Source organism: Mixophyes fleayi, chromosome 4 (assembly GCF_038048845.1).
Source record: "Mixophyes fleayi isolate aMixFle1 chromosome 4, aMixFle1.hap1, whole genome shotgun sequence".
Classification (NCBI taxonomy): domain Eukaryota; kingdom Metazoa; phylum Chordata; class Amphibia; order Anura; family Limnodynastidae; genus Mixophyes; species Mixophyes fleayi.
In genome coordinates this window covers 79,741,832-79,762,886 of record NC_134405.1, presented here as the reverse complement: position 1 = coordinate 79,762,886, position 21,055 = coordinate 79,741,832, and the positions used below count along the sequence as shown (strand labels likewise).

The following is a 21,055-nucleotide window of genomic DNA, read 5'->3' as shown; positions in this document are numbered from 1 at the left end:
TTGCAGTCATTTAGCTTACCAGTATGTTTTTGGAGTGTGGTAGGAAACCGGAGCATCGGGAGGAAACCCACGCAAACTCCTCACAGATAAGGCCATGGTTGTGAATTGAACTCATGACCCCAGTGCTGTAAGGCAAAAGTGCTAACCAACGTACTATTGCATCAATCTTTAGATTTGTGTGTTTAAATTTCTGATTCTGTGTTCCATGCAAATTGCAACAAATCCCATTAACTGAAAGTGGTCTGATTTGTTGTAAATTTGGTTTAAACTGACCAAAAATACAGAAAGCTGCAAGTTTAATACTTTCATAATAAGCATACTTTATATAGTGTAGCTAGAGTTATGTAACCCCATATGTTACAGAACGTTTGTTGCTTGAGCCTTTAAAACAGGCCTTTTCAACCTGTGGCCCTCCAGATGTTGTGAAACTACAAGCCCCAGCATGCTTTGCCAGTAGACAACCTGTTGATAGATGGAAGGGCATGCTGGGACTTGTAGTTTCACAAACATCTGGAGGGCCGCAGGTTGGACAGGCCTGCTTTAAAACATTACTATGGTTGGAGTTTTCTTTTTAAAAGGGGTTGCATTGACCATCCCCTCCTAAAAACAAAATAAACCACCCTGACAGCAAATATGGAGTTCCTGTTGCCTAAACACCTCTGTGTCCTGAAGACAAAAGCCAGCTGGCTCTGTGGCTTTTGATGCTGGGCAGTCAGGCAATATCTACAATCAAGCTCTATGGAACCTATGCATAGTGTGCAGTGAGCAGCATTTGGTGAAGTCTGGCACATGGCTTTATGTAACATTAGGTTACCAGCTAAGGGAACCCTCCTATTGGATGGAAGGGAGGCGATGTCTTACTGAGAATATGTTGTGCAAAAGGGGACATCATCTTTTAAACATACATGTTGAAGTCAGATGTTAAACCAACATAATAGAGTAGCGGTATGTTTTCTACTTTTTCCAAGAGATTATACTTTGTCCTATTAATTGCTGGCAAGCTTGTGCCATCCATCTTTAAAATACCACTATTACTGCTCCTGTGAGTGTAAATAAATTTACATGATTGGAGCACACCTATGTTTAGATTGGCCCAACCCTTCAACTATATCATGTCTTGTTTCCTTTGATTCAAGCTCCAATTTCTACAAACTTCAAAGATATACATATGTGTTCTTCTGTTCTCGAGGAAGTTCCAAAACCAGAAAGTAAATAATTTCTTCAGCTTGGTGATAATCTCTGTACAGATAGTATCATCGGGTGTCCCCTCTGACCATCACTGCTATATTAGTATTATCGGGTGTCCCCTCTGACCCTCACTGCTATATTAGTATCATCGGGTGTCCCCTCTGACCATCACTGCTATATTAGTATCATCGGGTGTCCCCTCTGACCATCACTGCTATATTAGTATTATCGGGTGTCCCCTCTGACCCTCACTGCTATATTAGTATCATCAGGTGTCCCCTCTGACCATCACTGCTATATTAGTATTATCGGGTGTCCCCTCTGACCCTCACTGCTATATTAGTATCATCGGGTGTCCCCTCTGACCATCACTGCTATATTAGTATCATCGGGTGTCCCCTCTGACCCTCACTGCTATATTAGTATCATCGGGTGTCCCCTCTGACCCTCACTGCTATATTAGTATCATCGGGTGTCCCCTCTGACCCTCACTGCTAAACAATATATTTGGTGGAGGACTGTCCGGGCAGAGTGATGAAATTCTGAGTTTTCCAAATGTGGTTTCTTTTTCTCGAATTTGGAGCAGTGTCTAAATTATGCTATGTTACCCTTACAAATTACCCTTCTGTACAATCATTGTGTACAATCACCTACCTGTATATTTATTTAAGACTTTAGAAAGTGACAATAAAAGGGAACACAATCTACGCTAATAAGACACTGAATCTAATTTGCAGCATAAACCCACACACATCAGAAACTGCCTACATAAAGACTTTTGGTACTTAGGATAATACTTTTGTATTTCTGTACATTTCTTATATTAAGATGTCTTTTAGACAGTCAATTTGGCCTTGTCCATTTATTAAGTGTCTACTTATGTTTAATGTATTTTTTTTTAGCAATGGCTTTCTTACATTATTTGCACATTTTTCTCTTCCCAAATTAATTATTTGTCCTGCACCCCTTCCTCCCTTTCCAAGCCCTTCATATTTCTATTTCTTTTTGTTGAATTGAAACCCCCTAACCTTTGCTACACCAAAGTCTGGTGAGATTGCAGACCTGTGTTTTATGCTACTCTCCTGTAATACGATGTGTATGGTAGCGCATATAATTGGACCTAGTCACGTACAAAGTGTCCATCTAGTTCAACATGTTTTAGCAGTGTACCCGGGAGGCAGTAAATAACTGAAAATACTAATTACCATATATGGCTACATAAGTGGTTTGGAGGGAGAATAATTACTTTGAGTAGGGAGTGCTTTTAATAATTCCATTCATTGTACAGTTCACAGTGAACAACTAGTTTAACTCCATTATATTTTATAAACATGTATTGAATTAGTCTGCAAAATTCAACAACTCCCTAATAAACAATTGCCACCCCCACCACACAGTATGTGTGAGCACCGCTATAAATATGTCTTGTTCTGCTCAACTTAACCTTTCTAATAGAAGTGGAATAAATGTAATATTCCATAGTGAGTACTATATAAAAGCAAGAACTTCTTTCCATGTGTCACCAAGCCTTGAGCATGTCTTTAGATCAGTCCCCAATTGTCGCTACGGTATATGTTGGCACTATTTAAATAAATGATGATGATCAGTCCCTGGTTCCACAGCATATGCTCACACTCTCTTTACAATTTAGCCTTTGTAGGTACAGTGGAATTGTGATAGCTAGCTGGCAATCTCAGTGCCTTATTCACTTAGTGTGTGGTATGATCTAAAATTGCCTCTCTGTGTTTCTATGCAGGTTCACTGATTTGCTAGTGTTGTCATCACTGTTGTTGTAACTACACATTACATTGAAATTGTGGAATGAATTCTCTCGGGCAATGACTGAATGTGACTAATGGAAGGATCAGCTAACTTTATAAATTGTGGGAATCTTGGTGTGGTTTGGATCTTTTCTAAGTACAAAAATACATCTATTTTGAAAAAAGTGCCTATAACAACCAATCAGATTCTAGTTATCATTTAGTACATTCTACAAAATGACATCTAGAATCTGATTGGTTGCTATAGGCAACATCTCAACTTTTTCAAACCTGCAGTTTAGTAAATATACCCCTTAGACTCTTGTAATTACCTTTTCTGGGCATTTGAGGGTAGGTGCAGTAACTGGTTTAATCCTGGTTGGGAATGACAAGAGTCTAAGGGGTATATTTACTAAACTGTGGGTTCTGAGTTTGGCATAGCTTGGTGTACACTTTTGTATCTATGGGTTGTGTTTGTTTCACATACATACATATTTGGAATTGTGTCACAATTCTGTATTGGAAATGTAAAACACATTTTACATGATTTACCTTCAGATCTGTGCTCTTCATCTGTCATAACTCTTGGCTGAAAAGAATCTGACTCGGAACACATAGAGATCTGCCTACACTGCCGGTGGTGTGTGCACACACTGCAGAATTTGCCTGACATCAATCCATCGTTTTATAGAGATTTTTAGTCACTTTATGAAATCAAACGATACAATGTGCTTTGGAATGATAAAACATGATCATTGGAGCGCACACACTAATGCGATATCAGACCTAACAGTCGTTTATCGTCTGAAACACTTGTAGGGTCTACCCAGCCTTAGAACTCCCTCTAACAGGGTGTTATAACCTTTCATTACAACAGCCCGACTTTGGATGCCATTGAATGGGCTACTCTTGTGATTGAGAATGTGGGTGAAAAACACATGGGTCATCAATTGAATGGCATTTAAATTCAGATCGTTAGTCCACAACTAACCTAGATCCTATCCATGAGATGGGGATTGGAAAATCAGCAATGTAATGTAGCTGGTGCCTGCATCTGTGTTTCAGAGGGTGGAGAAACCCTTTGAACATAATAGGAGCTCCATCCTTCACTAACCTTCTTTTATTCCTTGCAATATTATACATAATTGTCTTCACTCTTTAAAATAACTGACGAGAACATGAATGCCATAATTTTTATTTCCTGTTTGTTTTGAAATAAATTAAAAAAAATAAAAAATTAAACAGGTTTGGTAAGTTTTGGGAAGACTGTTCTCTGTTATCTTCTAAAACACTAACTCAAAATGTCAATGTGTAACATGTCTGCATTGGTTGACATCATACATTGTCCATGTCTGATATGGAGCTGACTAGAACTCTCTTGCCTGAAACAATTCATGACCGTCATAGCTTACCACACATGCAAAGATTTGGCCTTTTAGCAATCGGACAATTATTCAAACACGTGGAAGGGGGGGGGGTTATGGTGCCTCTGTCTTTTCTATGTGTGGTTAGTGGTCGGTGGGACTAATGCAATCTCTGTCATCGGCTACTTTTCAACAGGAACGATTAAAATCTGACCGTCATTTTCTGAGACATCTTTGTGGATCAGTTACGGACAGGTGGGCTTATTTGGTATAAAACACCTATGTGTATGGACCGTTCAACACCAGATTCAACAATCTGTTAATCATACTACTTAATATTTTTCTTGTTTGTATAAACTGCATTTGCCAGGAGGAGGTATTAGGAATGGGGTGACCTGATGCCATGTTTAAATAAATGTAATCTAATTGGCAGACGCATAAAAGGATAATCCACGCATTTTTAAAACCCTACACGCAGCAGCTGCAGCTAGGCCCATATACTTGAGAATGAATCCTGTCCACTCGGGAGCCAGGGCCTTAAGAATATTTGGTCTGGACATTCCTTAGTAATGTTACTGGGTCAAAGTAAATTAAGTTTCTGCAGTCTTGTGTATTGGTTGAGGCCAAAAAATAACTGACATCACTGTATGATGGGGAAAAGTTCACAACAACTATAACTAGGATTTACAAATCATTTCATTACCAATTGGGGTATATGAATGAAAAGTAAAATCTACTCTGCGCAAGTTAATTTCCTGAAATAAAAAATAAAATTCAAATGAAGGACTGTTTATCACTGTCTATAGAAGAGGTTCATATAATATATTTTAATCATTACCTGCTCTGGTACGTTGTGGAGGTGAACTGGGTGTGTTCCTGTATCCCAGTGATAAAACATAATGGGCGGGGTTCTATCGGAAGACAGAATCTTCCAGTGTCTACTGTTCTTTCTCTGGAATTAATTGAGTTTCTTCAGAATGTAAACTTTACAGCAAATATGTCTTCTATATCATCTGTGTGTATAAATCTCTGCTAAAATTATTTGAGATTTCATAATAAAATATTTTTTTATTGGTGATATTCTCTTCTTCATTATTTTATTGTTTCTAAATTGTGCTTTAAAAGTCTGATACTTAGGAGCAAAGCAAAAAAAAAAGAAGCAATTTTACAACTTGGGGAAACCATGTTGCATTGGGGGAGGGGGGTAAATTTAAAATGTGCGGACAGATTTATAGTTGGGATAGGGTATATTATAGTGTATTCAGTGTAAAAATAAAGCTATCAAGTATTTGTGTGCTACATGAAAAAACAGCCTGTATTTTCCTTGCGTGCCAAAAAAAAAAACATTATTTTGCACCCCTTGCTAAGTAACATGGTTTGTCCAGGAGCAAATTTACTTATTTTTTGGGATTTGCTCCTAACTCAGCATCAATCCCTAAATCGGTACATATTTTTGCATATTGCATGTTTTATTGGCATGATAGATGGAAGAGAGTTGGTGATGTATATTTTTTGCTGCTTTGTAACTAGTTCCAGGATTGAAAAGAGTGTGGGTAAGGGATAAATATGTTATATTCTGCTATAACAGTGCTTTTTTTAAGGTGTGACGCTCGTATAACCAGGAAGACTCGATATCTCACAAGGTGTATTAAAACGTAAAGCAATCATCAGACATGGCTTTAAAATAGTATTTAATCTGGGTTTTTAAATAGCACAAAATACAAAAGAACCTGTGTCATATTTAGCACATACGTTGTCACCAGAAGAGTTAAACAGCAGTCGTAGAAAGAGATGTCTGGTTGTAATGGCAGCATGTATTAGTACACTGTTGACTTGGAAGAAGGTGTCCCTCATGTCAATCTCTCCTACTCCTGATCATGCTTTCATTCCAACGACTGGTGACTATATCCGATATACAATGCCTAGCACACAATCATGCGTCACAAATTTAAGGTGTATCTGCCATCTACTCACGTGGATGCAGCCAGTTTGTGGACTGAACCAATATTCATCAGAGTGTGTAGTCTATCAATTCACTACAAACTAGTGACTATACTGAGGCATGAGGCACCGTGTACCTCATTCTGATGCCTTAGTGGTGTTGCTTGTTCTCACTGTATTGAAAGGCTGAATATTGGTCCAGGCCACAAAATAACTGTGACTGTGAACAGATGACCAGTACAATTTAAAGTCACCCTGGAAAAAATGACTCAAAAAAATATCTTAAAACAAGAAAGTTTAAATTTACAATATAAGCAAATTCATACAAACCTTTTATGCTTAAATGTTTTGTAAATAACTTTTGTTTGTCATTATAAATTGTGTTTAAAGCAGCAATCTCATAAAAAATAGCTGTGTTTTATTTTAGCATAAATCGCTGTAGCAAGCTATAAGAACAATGTTGGTAATTACAATTTTCCTTTGTTTTCTTCAGGCTGCTAGTAGTGATTTATGATTCTGGTCTACCATGGCAACCACAGTTACATGGCACATGATGTAGTGAGCAGAGAGGCATTGGAACACTCCTCTGAGCTCTGTCTGCACTGTGACATTCTCCTTTTTTTCCCCTCTGCCATCACATGATTTGCCTGTGTCTGTGTAGCAGACTGACTGTGTTTGGTGGCTATTTTTGTTTGCTAACCAGAAGGATTTTGAAAAGCAGGCAAAGATTTGTAGGAGGATAGCTAAGGAAAAATTAGATCAATTGTGTGCTTTTAAAAGCACTTAACATGGTGTTTAAAAAAATAAATCTATATGTGAGATTGCTGCTTTAATACATGAACAGTGGTATAATCCTGAAAAAAGAACTGCAAGGATATTGCCAAAAAGCCTATTGCGGAACGCAAACCACTCAGAAAAGTGCCGCAAACCGTCATACAAATTAGTGTGTGTAGGTATGTTACATGGTGGTTGTGGTTTCATTGCAGTTGGGCTACTATGATAAGTTGATCATAGTATTAATAACACTATCTGGAATTGTGAGACTAAGGGCTAGATTTACTAAGCTGCAGGTTTGAAAAAGTGGGGATGTTGCCTATAGCAACCAATCAGATTCTAGCTGTCACTTTGTAGAAGGTACTAAATAAATGAAAGCTATAATCTGATTGGTTGCTATAGGCAACATCCCCACTTTTTCAAACCCGCAGCTTAGTAAATCTAGCCCTAAATATCTAACCATACAGAATAATAAAAGGGGTTTTATGCAATTGTGACCACACAAAGAATAAGCTCAATAAACTAGGTTTCCTTTTTAGTGATTACCCAGGAATTTAATTACACCACTGTTTATGCAATTTTATACAATCATTTGTTCTTAGTATTTGGTGATCTGTTGAGAACAGGTTTATGTTAAACACAATTTGCCCGGATAAGTGTGTTATTGAATAAAATGAAAATATCTTAAATACCTCATTTAACTGTTATAGTGCATTTTCCCCATTATTTTCCAGTTATTTTTGTTGAGCGGATGAAACTTTTTTTTTGGCATGATTACATGTGAAAGCAATGAATGCACTTACTTTACCTGTGTGTTTAATTATGCATATCTTGTTTTACCTAAAACTGGAGGAATGGACAAACAGTGCAGTCAAACTTGCTGGTTCCTGACTTCTCATGAATACTGCCTTACCCCACAAACTGGCTGCCTCCACAAGTCGCATTTTGAGAATATAGGCGTTTTGGCAAACCATAGCATGAAACAGTCTTATTTTCACAATTTACGTAGGAAAATGATAAGTGAAAAGTGATCTGTGCAAGATTGTGAACTAAGGTTCTATTTGTACAAAATCTCCATCCCCACAAGGAGAGTGAAACACAAAATCTTATTTAAGTTTTCATCCAACTAAAAGTAGTTCTGGTATCTTCTGTTCCCTGGCCATGCTACAGGGCCTTTTAATAAAAAAAGAAAATGATAAAAACTAGACAATGGAAATAATAATTCCAGGCATAGAATATGGAGGAAAAACGCCAGGGGAACAGACAGTGGTCTCCACCTTTTGGTAGTGACGGATAGATTGATCCCTGAGCAGAACCTGTCAGAGCTTGCAAGTTCAGTCTTGGCTGAAAGTTCAATGAATGCAGGTCAATAATGAAATAAATAGATGCCATGGAGGAAGTGGGAGCTTTTACTCCCTGAGGCAGCATTCGGTGATAACATCCAAGTTACCGTTTGGTCTTCAGCCCTGTGCAAGTAGGCCTTTCTGAGATAATTGCTACTGTCCCATTTGTTTTCAGTCATCTGATTCACAGCCAGCTTTCCTCTCTGACCCCCATGGATTGGAGTATATATGTATGGGTGCAGACAGTGGGCTGGGAACATTGGTCTGTTATCTCAACCTCACTCCAAAACGTTGTCCTCTTCCTCTCTGTCGTGTTGACTCCGCTTAAAGAATCCCAGCTGAATACAGGGAACAGACAAGAATATAGTGTATCACATATGTCCTCCCACTTCTTCTGCCAGCAGATAAATATCCGGTCAATCCTGTCTGTACACACACCTGTCCGCTCACCATTCATTCTGCGGTCAGCTCCAGCATTCATGCGGTGTCACTTTCTACCACCTATCTGGGGCTAATGTATCCAGTATTACTGAAGCCGTATGTTCTACACAGGGTTTTCTCTCTTATTGCTATTCGTCATCTCTCGCTTCAAATGCACCAATCTCTTTAAATTAGGCATTTGTTCTAACGTGCTTACTTGAGACATGATGATGAAATAAAACACACTGGGCCTGATTCATTAAGGAAAGTAAAGCAAACAAAAAAAAAAAAGGAGTAACTTTTCACCTTGGCAAAACCATGTTGCATTGGAGGGAAAGGTCAATTTAAAATGTGCGGACAGATTTAAAGTTGGGGTAAGGCATGTTCTAGATCAACTTTAACTTTCAGTATAAAATATAAAACTATCAAATATTTATGGGCTACATGAAAAATCAGCCAGTATTTTCCTTACATGCAAAATAATAAACTAATTTGCACCCCTTGCATTGTTGTAACAAGGTTTGCCAAGGATCAAACTTACTAATTTTTCTTGCTTTCCTGTCTTTAATGAATCAGGGTCACTAAGTGTAATTGAAGACTTTATGGGCCTGATTCTTAAGGTACGCATACTGAGCGCGATGTGCGTTTGTTTTAGCAAATTCAACAAGGAACAGATCAGAAGATACGGGCGATGATGAATTAGAGTGCAGATCTACTCTGCTCCACTATACAGTATGCTACAGGATACGTCCAATACGTACAGTATGTGAAATATATACATTTTCAAAAGGACGCACAGAATAATAGTAAAATAATTCAATTAATGTCACCTGTTAATAATATAGGCATTAATGATAAAATATTAATAAATAAAAAGTTTTATACAAATAGGGGTGATTTATACAGATAGGGGTGATTTATACAGATAGGGGTGATTTGTTAATTCAGACATGAGTGACCTGTTATCACATATAAGGGAGACATGTTACTAAAGACAAAGGTGCTTTAGTAATATAGATAGTTGTGATTTATACAGATAGGGGTGATTTGTTAATATAGAAAGGGGTGACATGTAACATGATAAATACACATCATGAACAAATAATGCAATTCATAGAGCAGCTATTCTTTCCCACCTTCCAGAGAGCCAGAACCAGAAGAGCCAGCAGCAGCAGCCCACCTAATGTACTGCTGACTATAATCCATATTGGAACCTCCCATTCCTCCTGCTTAGTAATTTCAAATGTGATCTGAAACAAACAAACATGGTAGAAATTAATACCTGAAAATGTTGTGGACCCACTTCTTGACATCATAGAGGATCTTGAGCCTGTGTATAGGTCAGGGCAGGCCATAGCTGTTATAATATGTAGCAGCTGAAAAAGGACAGACAATGTGGAAGATTTTCCAGGAGAACACTTAAGCAGACAGAAGGGGGGTTGCCTGAACAAACAAATTCCCAATAAAAGTGCTCTTAGTGCATAATTGCAATTTTGGTTCCCCACCAGGAGGAGGCAGTATTATACAACATAAAATTTGTTTTAATCCCAAAATTAATTAAGAGAACACAGCCAGAATATACTGTACAGAAGGACAGCAAAGGTTTACAGTACTTTCATGGTTTAATCTATAGTACTGTGCAACATCTATATGTATGTTACAACTCATAACATTACGCAGTCCTGCTTATTAAACAAATCTACATGCTGATATTATATTATGGGCAGCACAGTGGCTCAGTGGTTAGCACTTCTCTCTCGCAGCACTGGGGTTATAAGTTTGTTTCCCACCATGGCCTTATCTGTGTGGAGTTTGTATGTTCTCCCCGTGTTTGCGTGGGTTTCCTCCCACACTTCAAAAACATACTAGCAGGTTAATTGGCTATTAAATTGACTCTAGTGTGTGTGTGTTAGGGAATTTAGACTGTAAGCTCCAATGAGGCAGGGACTGATGTGAGTGAGTTCTCTGTACAGTGCTGCGGAATTAGTGGCGCTATATAAATTGATGATGATGATATGTAAATCTATATTAATACATTATTCTTTGGGGCATATTCAATTGTCGGCGGAAACGGTTATTACGGTAGTTTTCTCGTTGGATTTCAGCTCGCAGCTCCCTGAGTCGCGAGCTGAAATCCAGCTAACTATTACCGTAATAGTTTGTACGCGGCGGGGAATCTGGACAATTGAATATGCCCCTTTGTGTTACTAGAATATTAATATACAAGTTAACCCGTGCATGATACTCATGCATTCTAGTTAAATCAAGCTACTTAAGGTGTTAAAAAGGTTCTTGTCATGCATTTGGGCCTAGCCCAGGCCTCCTCAGGGGAAGAGCGTTACTTCCCGACGCAAGCGTGCTTTTTTAACGTGGTTTTGTCCACATGTCACCACCTCATCATTTTTCTCCATCACCTCATCCTTCATCTTTATCGCCACATCTATCCAGATATCTATCCATACACAGGGATCTCTCTTAGCGGTCCTGAGTATCACACTCCTCTCGCTCTGTCACCCCTGGCAACCACCAACCACTCCCCACTGTCACCCCCGGCAACCACCAACCACTCCGCACTGTCACTTCTCCTTCAAGAAATATATATATATTTTTTTTAAATCTTTATAAACACTTTTAACAATTAACAAATTAAATTAACAAATTAAAAACATCTTAGTATACCAAATTTCAGCCCTTTCTGAGTTTTTTCCCCCACACACACTAAGAATTTAGTAGGTCAGTGTATAAATCTGCCCAGCAGGTGGCGCTGCAGCTTGTTTTTTTTTTCCACACACACACAGACTAACACACGCCACTAGGCTTATATATATTAGACAAGTTAACCCGTGCATGATACTCATGCATTCTAGTCAAATCAAGCTACATAAGGTGTTAAAAAGGTTCTTGTCATGCATTTGGGGCTAGGCCAGGCCTCCTCAGGGGAAGAGCGTTACTTCCCGACGTAAGCGCCCTTTTTTAACGTGGTTTTGTCCACATGTCACCACCTCATCATTCATCTTCATCGCCACATCCTTAATCTCCATCGTCTTACTGTTCTAAAACCTCTCGATACACAACGTTTCTGCTAAACACCTTATCGCTGTGCTCAATCAGTCTTCCTTGAAGGGCAGTATTCATAACCTGCACTTTCACATCACTGCTTCTCCGTACTCGTGAAAATGCGACATACAATTGTCCATGACCAAAGACAGGCTCTGGTAAATAAATACCCACACGGTCAAGTGTTTGACCCTGTGACTTGTTAATGGTCATAGCAAATGCCGCCTTCAAAGGGAACTGCCGCCGTCTTAGCTTAAACGGCATCCTGTTTCGGATGGACATAAGTCAATCCGAGGTATCATCACCTTCTCTCCTTCAGCAGAGCCAGTCAAAACTTCTGCTTGTATCACATTCGTTTTCAGTGCTGTCACTACTAATCGAGTGCCATTGCACAGTCCTCTCTTAACATTCAGATTTCTCGATAGCATAATAATGCTTCCAACTTTCAATCTTAATCTGTGCCTTGGCATTCCGGAAGGAGTCAAGAGTTTGAGCCCTCAACTCGTAAATTTAGCCTTTACTACCCCTACCACGGGGGGGAGGGGGGATGATGGAAGTTAACTGACTTCACTATTATAATTTTTTTTGTCAAATAATGTCAGTATACCAAATTTCAGGTCAATTGGATGAGCCCTTTCTGAGAAAATATTTTTTTACACACACACACACACACTAACACACGCCACTAGGCTTATATATATTAGATTTTGCATTATATTATTAAATGTCACAAATGCATCCAGTATTCTTTATTTATATATTTTATTACTAACACCCGGTAGAAATTATTTTACTACAGAACTTTAAATTAAATTTGTTCAATTATTGCAAAGTGGCCTTCCATTAAAAAGACTAAGGGGAAGATTTACTAAAGATTCTAAGGGGAAGATTTACTAAAGACATTAATTGACCTGTGAGGCTACTTAAAATAAGTGTCATGAATCACATTTTCTAAGCATGTTAATTTTTGTTTATATGTTGTAGTACAAAGAAAACAAAATGACAAAACTTACCAAATTGGCACAACATAAAATCTTATGTACCACCAAAGGAAGCAGCAAAGCACAAAGAGAGATGGATTTGTCAAATGACAACAAAAAGCAAATCAAAAACTCAGGAAGCCTAGAGCATAATGGAATATACCACTAAAATGCACAGAAGTATCTGATAGAAATGTGAAATTATCATTACCTGGCGGCTGGGCTCCTCTTCTCGGAAAATAAAAGGACTGTGGAAATTCCGTTGTAACGCCGCAAAAATAACCAGATTCACAGAGCGGAAGTTCATCTACAATGGAAATGTTATTATCTTTCAAGATAACCTGGTGATTATATATCTATATAAAAACATGTCCTAACTACCACCTTCGTCCTCAACAGCAGCCACCTCTTACCACTTGGAAAGATCTGCTCCACAACTGCCCATACAGAGTGAGAGCTGCTTCCTGATTGGATGCCAGGCTCATAGTGCAGTCAATGGACACCACATCAGAGTTACTGTGATTCTGAAAGAAATCACAAACTGACCTGTCATCTCTGCAGTAGTACAAGAAAGAACAGACAATTGTCTTGAAAACTGATCCTCCAACATGACACCTTCCATCTGGTGCGAAAATGCTCTACTCCCATTTTTCCCACTTATTTTTCTTTATCAGTTATCTAGACTTAATTATTGTTTAAAAACTTTCTCACTGGTTAATTGAGTGTAGCTATCTGCAACAGGAGAATAAGTGGGAAGTTTGGGAGCAGAGTATTTTCTATCAGGTAGAAGGGATCACATCTGCAAGAACAGTGTAACTTCACATTTACCAATGTAAGCTGCAGTGTGAGAACTAGCGACTTATTGAGGCAAACACTGTATTTTAATATTGACCATTCATTGTAGTGTAATGTTGCTAGTGACTTGTATTGTTGTTAAAGCCTAAAATAATTGGTGATTTTTTTACTTGCAAATGGAATAAAAGGAGAGATGTAACAATGAATCACTTTAGACGATTTTAGTGCAGTGTTTCCAATCCTGCTCAGTTACTGTCTGTATGAGTTACCAGCTGTGGGATGTGACTGAGGTCCTCCTCCGACGGCTTCCTTCTGTAATCCGTACTGTTACCCCAGACGTTGCAGGTTTCATTCCCCTAATACAGAAAGAGCAATGATAGGCAACGTCACAGCTCTGCATGACGGAATCGGTGTCTCTGGACATGTGTTTAGCTTTGCTCTCCGCAGGAGGCAGTACCTACCTGGTCGCTGAGTAGCTGTTGTAAAATGAGCAGGCGGTTCCCTCCACGCGTAGCCACTGGCACAGTGATCTTAATAGTGATATCCTCAGGGAAGAAGCCCAAGTTCTGGATCTGTAAAAGAATACAGACAAGTCTAGGATCTGGACCAATTAGAGCACAGTCTGTCAATGACTCTACAAGATGGATCCAGTCACTTGATCACATTAGCTTAAATGCCGATATGTATTAGCCTTTATTCTGTTTTTATGAAAATAGTTGTAAACTTTTGATATTCACTAGAAAAGTCATTGAATTAAATGTACAGGAGGCAGCTGTAGTACACGACTGTAGCCCTCAAAATGGAGCATCACATTAAACACAGTTATCAGTAAAATAAGCGGAATATTTTGTCAGCTTCTTCTATTTGACATAATCCGTAACTCACCTTTAAGGTGCAGTTGAATGGAGGCCCGATTGCATTGTATCTGTCAGTTGACCTTTTAGAATTGACTTCATACTGGTCCAGACTGGAATATCTATAATAGATGAAAGGCTGTCAAGAGTTGGCGGGTGTCTGTCTACCTGTACAGGCCGCTCCTTACACCCACCTACAAAGGGCTCTTAATGGACTGTCCCTGGGCAGCAGACCTGCTCAGTAGTGTAAAGATACATTTAGGAGAGAAAGAATGTGGGCTGGTTCCAGCAGCACGTGGCCCAAATATTTTCTTGATCACAAACATGTGTCACACTAAAGAGTCACGTCCCTCACATCCTGATTTTAGAAGTAGGATTCCATATCATGTCATCACTCTAAGAAGCTTTCAAATGCTCACTCTGAAATATGCGCAAGTACTAAAAGCAGCTCTTAATATGACAAGTAGGTGGTACCCACAGCCAGACACCTCACTGTGAGTGCTCTGTCTGGCTCTTGATTAAAGCACATATCTTTTCTGCGATTTGTACATTCCAACTTCAATGTCTCTTTTGTACTCGAAGTTCACCCAAAGGTTTCTAAAGGTTCTACACAACAACTGGAATCAAAACCAGATGAAATAACTGTCCTGCACCAAAAGCAATTGAAACACATGGGGCACCGAATATTGCTCTTCAATGCAGTACTGTGGTAGTGGCTGCACAAAATAATCTCCCATCAGGGAATATAAGAACACTATATTTCAACAGCATGTATAGTAACTCCTTCGTTGCTAGGTAAGATTGATCACCAAAGGAAAGATAATTCATTAAAGGGGAAGCAGATCCTATAATAGACTTCTTTTGATAATTGCTAGTTGATTGGATACATAAAGTAGGACTATCATCAACATTTATTTATATAGCGCCGCAAATTCCGTAGCGCTTATCAAAATGGCTATAAGCTGTCAACCACAGATATATTGTAGGAATGATGGCTCCAAGATAAAGCTATGCTCAAAAGAAGATAAAACAGTGAATGGCAGGTCTCAAGAAATAAAGATCAGCTTCAGGTATTTACTGTATAATTTTTCCCATCCGCAATGAAAACATGGAGAATTATAGGAGGTCCGACTTTACAAATATAAACCCAAGAGTTGTGTTAGAAGTCAGGAGGGTTTGTATAGCAGGATTACCTAGTGAACAGGAGATCAGATTCATACTTCAGGTTGAAGTCCAACAAAACCTCATTATCGGCAATTGTTCCCTCCAGTTCTTCACTGTCACTGACAAAACAGGATAAAGTGCAACAGGTGACACAAAAAAAACACAGCTGGCTCTATAATAGACCATGGGAATAATTCACCCTGACTGTAAAATATAAAGATAGTAAAAGTCACAGGGAAGATCAGCCAGCACACAAAGTCACACATATGCTGGTCAAGTGCTTTTATAAGGGTCAACGCAATTGGAGATGACTTGTAATATCCTTATATCTGATAGTAGCTCCAGATGTAAGGTTAGAAGTCACGGAGGAGCTTCGTGGTGGTATAAAGTTAACAGGCACACTGCTTTTATGAAGAACCCTTTACTCCGAGATGATTTTTGCTGCCCTTATATTTCACAGCATGGGGTGCGTTATTCCGGAAGCAGTTTTTGAAATATTTTAGTAATTTTATTACAATGTTACAATATTTTGTATACATATCTTTTTGCTTAATTGTCTATGTTCAATTATGTTTCTTTTTCTTTTTTAATGAGAGTATGGGGCTCAGTATAGGGCATGAATTATAATTGGTAGAACCAGACTGGGGGTATTGTGGAATGCGTAATCTGTTGCTGTGGTTACTCATATTAAAGAAGAAAGGAATGAAGCAGAGAAGCAGTAAGTAGTGTCTAAACACAGTGACTGAATAAGTGTGAAGTACATAGTTATGTTTATGCTTTAAGTGGACACCATAATGAAACATGTTATTCCTGATGAGTAGCGAGAGACAAAGATAAAGATCTATTTCACCGCTAATTATACAAGTATTCACACTACTCATCTTTTATAAAGTGATATAACACAGCACAATACACATGTAATGCACAATAACAAGCAGTAAGTAAGATACAAACAATATAAAGTCTCCCGTTGTTGCAGGGAGAGTGGTATAATAGAGTGCTTCCAATAAACACAAACCAGTATTAAAACACAGGGAACTGTATATAAATTAAGACACGGAAGTTTTTCTCTGTTATTCTCTAATATGATATATCCCTTGATTGAAGACAATAAGAATCTATGCAGAAAAGGGATAGTTTCCACTTGCAGAAACACTACACACACGGAGAAATGTGCTTACTAGCATTGAGATGGTGTGTATGGAACTCCCCCTGAATCCTTCTACATAGGGAGCCTAACCTGGAACTAATAAGCAGCTCATTCATGAATGTACCAGTCATTGAGTGACCAGAAAGAGGCATGTGGCATGTAAACACACTGGGAAGTTATACAGACCCCAAGACAAAGACAACACATAACTCACCTGCTTGCTGTGAGATGGATTTGCAGAGATGGAAGAAAAACAGATTTACTGAACTCAAAGTCTAGTCGGAACGCCACCTATATGTCAGAAATACATTGGTAGGGTCAGGAACATATATGGTAGATGGTCTGCTACAGCTGCCCTGACCTAGATAGAGGCCTCATATAGCAAAAGCATCTTCTGTTATTTCCCCAGCTGAACATGATGCAATATGGAACTAAGTGCAAATCAGTTAATGTACAGTTAGCAGGAAGAATACCACTTCATTTTGTATTATTGAGACCATTCTGTTGGAGGCAAAACTCCTATATAAGGCTATGGTAAGTAGCCCCACCTAGTGTCTGTGAAAAGGATTTAATCTCACATAAAAACACCTTAATTTTTTTGATAATACCTCTCTTATTAACAGGGGAACCTGTAGTAAGCAAAAAATACATATGTGCTAGAAGAGTTCTCTTCAATAGATACAGAGAGTAAAATAAAGCAGAAGACACAACAAACAGATATAAATACGAATGTATAATGCCACGTAGGGTCTCCTGCCTGCACACGTAGTTCTCCTGGGTAATGTAGTGGTATTCCAGCAATTGGTAGTTCTCCCACATTCACAGTGCAGCACAATACCTATAAACACCAATCAGTAATTGTCATTAGTAAGTGATTGACAGCTGTCTGCCTACCTTGGCTTTGGCTCTGAAGAAAGGGAAGCTGACGTTACAAATCTTGCTGTGTGGAATACGTTCACCGCTTTTACATTCAATTTTAATATCCGATTCCTCCTGCAGGGCATACACAGAAGAGTTACCAGAGAGGCCACTGGTGGGCAACAAGCCCAAATGGGCCCTTAAAGCATAATTGACAAGGGTAAAATAGGAAAAGAGACTTTATTATTAAATATGTCTATGTTAGTGTATGTTACTGTGCATCTGAGGTCTAAAATGTGTGTACTACATACACTTCCTATTATCAGCTCTACAGTGGGGTCTACCGGTAGGCCGTGGACATCCCAGGTCAATGCTGGATATATATAGGGAGAGACGCAGGCAGCACTGAAAACTGGTGTCTGTATTGCGGAATACTCAACAGAGTTAAATGGAGAAAACAGCTGGCACAGAACATTTGACAGAAGTCCAAATCCAGGACTGAATACTAAAGTCCATAAATAGGGCATTCTTCTGACTGCTCAACAAAGTCTGGTGAGTTGCTGTTTTCTACATTACACTTTTTATGCCAGTATCACACTGTGTGGGTTTTGCTGTTGCACTTTCATAAATGAGCCATAAAACCTGTACTATTCTAGCACTATGTAAGACCAATAGCGGTCAGCATGATATTTTTTCTAAGCCTCTCAAGTGGCCCCTGGACCCACAAAGGGCTGCAAATTGCTTTAGCAGAGCAGCATCAGATCACATTATGATATCATAGCCACAGTATGTAGTGGTCACACAAGTCTACAAGCCTAAACTATGTCTGGCAACACGGTGTGCACGGACTGTACTCACTATAAGGAAATTCTTATAGCCTCATGGACATCATGTGACCCCAATGGGGGCTGCAAGTGGCCCCTGTGGGCCACTGCTCACCTAGACCAATGATCCAATTCACCTATTGGATCAGTCGTTACAATACACACAGCTCATTCTCAGCTCCTGTACCCCAGTGATCACTAAATATTAACGTATGGTACAGTGTTGGCTAACCTGTGACACTCCAGGTGTTGTGAAACTACAAGTCCCAGCATACCCTTCCAGAAATAAGCTGCTATATATTGGCAAAGCATGCTGGGACTTGTAGTTTCACAACACTTTTAGTGTCACAGGTTAGCCAACACTGGTATAGTAAATACTGCCTGCCTTTCTCCAGCACAAATGGCAGTCAGCCTGTGGTTCAGCAACTGTTGTGAAACTACAGGTCTCAGCATGGTTGCCAGCCTCTGGATGTCTAAACCTGCTTTCACAAAAAAGCTTCCACAAACAGCATAACAGTAGACATATTTTTGTTCCAACAAATTCTATTAACCTCTTTTATCACTGAATTCTCTTGGGCGTTTCCTGCTGTGTGTCTCTGCTCTTCCCCTGTTCTGTGTTAATCTGAGAGTCTCTATAAAAATGAAGCATCCTGAATAGATGGACTGTATTCACCCAGAGGCTTATGTGTATTCACCTTGGGAATCAGACTGGCAAACTGAAGATTCGGAGAGTGGGAAATGTTGAGTACGGTACTATATGCATTCTCCCCTCTGTTTTCAAGTGTGACCTCCAGGGCCACTCGCCTTCTGCTCCCTTCAATGATGAAGACGGAATTGTCGAAAGAGCGCATAAAGGTAGCGCAGTCTGAAGCGGATCTTCTGAGAGAGCGCTGGCAGAACTCCCTAAGAGCAGAGAGAGCAGAGAGTGAAGACGTCACCAATAACAAAATACAATGCACAAAATGACCCTGAAAAAACTGAATCTGCTGATATGGTAACTAAATCAGTAATGGGAAACCTGATATACTTCAGGGGCCACAGTGACAGCCTCTAACCTTCATAGTGGCCACACCTTGCCCTCAATGTCAATAATTAGTTAAAACAATATGTTTAATGAAAGAAAGAGAAAAAGGGCCTGATTCATTAAGGATCTTAAATGAAGATGTATCTTATTTCGGTCTCCTGGACAAAACCATGTTACAATGCAAGGGGTGCAAATTAGTATTCTGTTTTGCACATAAGTTAAATACTGACTGTTTTTTCATGTAACACACAAATACTTGATAGCTTATTTGTACACTGAAATTTAAAGTTGATATTTGTGTGCTACATGAAAAACAGTCATTATTTAATTTATGTGCAAAACAGAAAACTAGTTTGCACCCCTTGCATTGTAACATGGTTTTGTCCAGGAGACTGAAATAAGTTACCTCTTTATTTAAGATCCTTAATGAATCAGGCCCAAGATCATGTAATAACATGTCATCAGGCATTTTAATGTAAGATATTAATCATCAATCCAGTTTGACAATAAAGCAGGTGAAGGTTTGGAGGGCCACATGCCGCCCTAGGGTGCCTATTGCCCGTCACTGAACTAGATGGAACGGAAACAAGGCATCACATGGTGCAAGGTGCACAAAGGTGCTGTAATCTACAGCAACTAATCAGAATCTAGCTTTCATTTTTCCATTGTAGCTTAGAAAATGACAGCAAACACCTTATTGGTTGTCATGGCTAAACTCCACATTTGTGCATATTGTATATGGTTACTAAAGAAGCAGCGTTAATGCCAGACAAGCAAAATGATGTAATAATTCATTGGGTATTTGCAGTTTTAGGGTCTTAAGACTACTTCTGAAATGACGCATTGTAAGATTACTCACAGGTGATTTATTCCATAAGTGGAACCACTAAAACAAAAAAATGAACAACTCAAAGTAACAAAATAAATGATTTAGGTTTTTACCCTCAAAATTTCTTTAATTGACTCTTAGGGGGGTATTCAATTGTTAGCGAGTTTGGATATTTGAGCGTGCAAAGTAATTTTTTTGCTATTTTACCTTATTTTCGAGCGCGAAAACTTCTCACGCAATTCTAATCTTTTTTTTTTTTTTACCGAAACGGTGTTATCGCGCTCCAAGCGTTTGTCAATGTTAAAGTATAGGCTGGCTGCGAACCCTTAGCGGAAAAAGCTATTCAATTGTTTTTTAGCGCCGAGTGTGAAAAAAGCAAATATGCTGTTTTTTTCTCGCACCTCCATGGTCTGCTCAAAGAATTTTTTTTTTATTAAGTTAAGAAAAATATACATTAAATTGAGAAAATAGGTGGAAAAGTTCATAAAAGTAACCTAAACAAAAAAAAATTACTTAAAAAAGTTTTATAATAATTAATAATTTTTGAAAATTTCCCCCTTTAGAAATAACCATAGTGATGCATGTATTTAAACTTTTTTATATATATTTTTTGTTTTTAAGGGGGGGGGGGGGGAGGGTGGTTGTGCCAAAAAGTATCATGTTTTTTAAAAAAAATTTTAAAAGCAAAATCGTTTGCTCCCCACTCTATTTAGTCTTCGCCCTAGTGCTG

At 38.8% G+C, this 21,055-nt stretch overlaps 1 protein-coding gene across 1 annotated transcript in view; it reads right to left on the bottom strand.

Annotated features, from left to right (window-relative positions):
* Window positions 1-5,986: 5,986 nt before the first annotated feature.
* ITGA11 (integrin subunit alpha 11) overlaps window positions 5,987-21,055 on the bottom strand; it is an 86,622-nt gene continuing 71,553 nt past the window's right edge. Inside the window, exons 20-30 of the mRNA XM_075207565.1 lie at window positions 19,168-19,375; window positions 17,685-17,783; window positions 17,005-17,081; window positions 15,670-15,759; window positions 14,508-14,598; window positions 14,084-14,194; window positions 13,892-13,978; window positions 13,241-13,351; window positions 13,039-13,134; window positions 9,927-10,040; window positions 5,987-8,708 (exon numbers count right to left, since the gene is read on the bottom strand). Of these exons, the coding sequence (XP_075063666.1) occupies window positions 8,649-8,708; window positions 9,927-10,040; window positions 13,039-13,134; window positions 13,241-13,351; window positions 13,892-13,978; window positions 14,084-14,194; window positions 14,508-14,598; window positions 15,670-15,759; window positions 17,005-17,081; window positions 17,685-17,783; window positions 19,168-19,375 (1,144 nt within the window). The 3' untranslated portion in view covers window positions 5,987-8,648. The remainder of the gene's footprint in view (window positions 8,709-9,926; window positions 10,041-13,038; window positions 13,135-13,240; window positions 13,352-13,891; window positions 13,979-14,083; window positions 14,195-14,507; window positions 14,599-15,669; window positions 15,760-17,004; window positions 17,082-17,684; window positions 17,784-19,167; window positions 19,376-21,055) is intronic.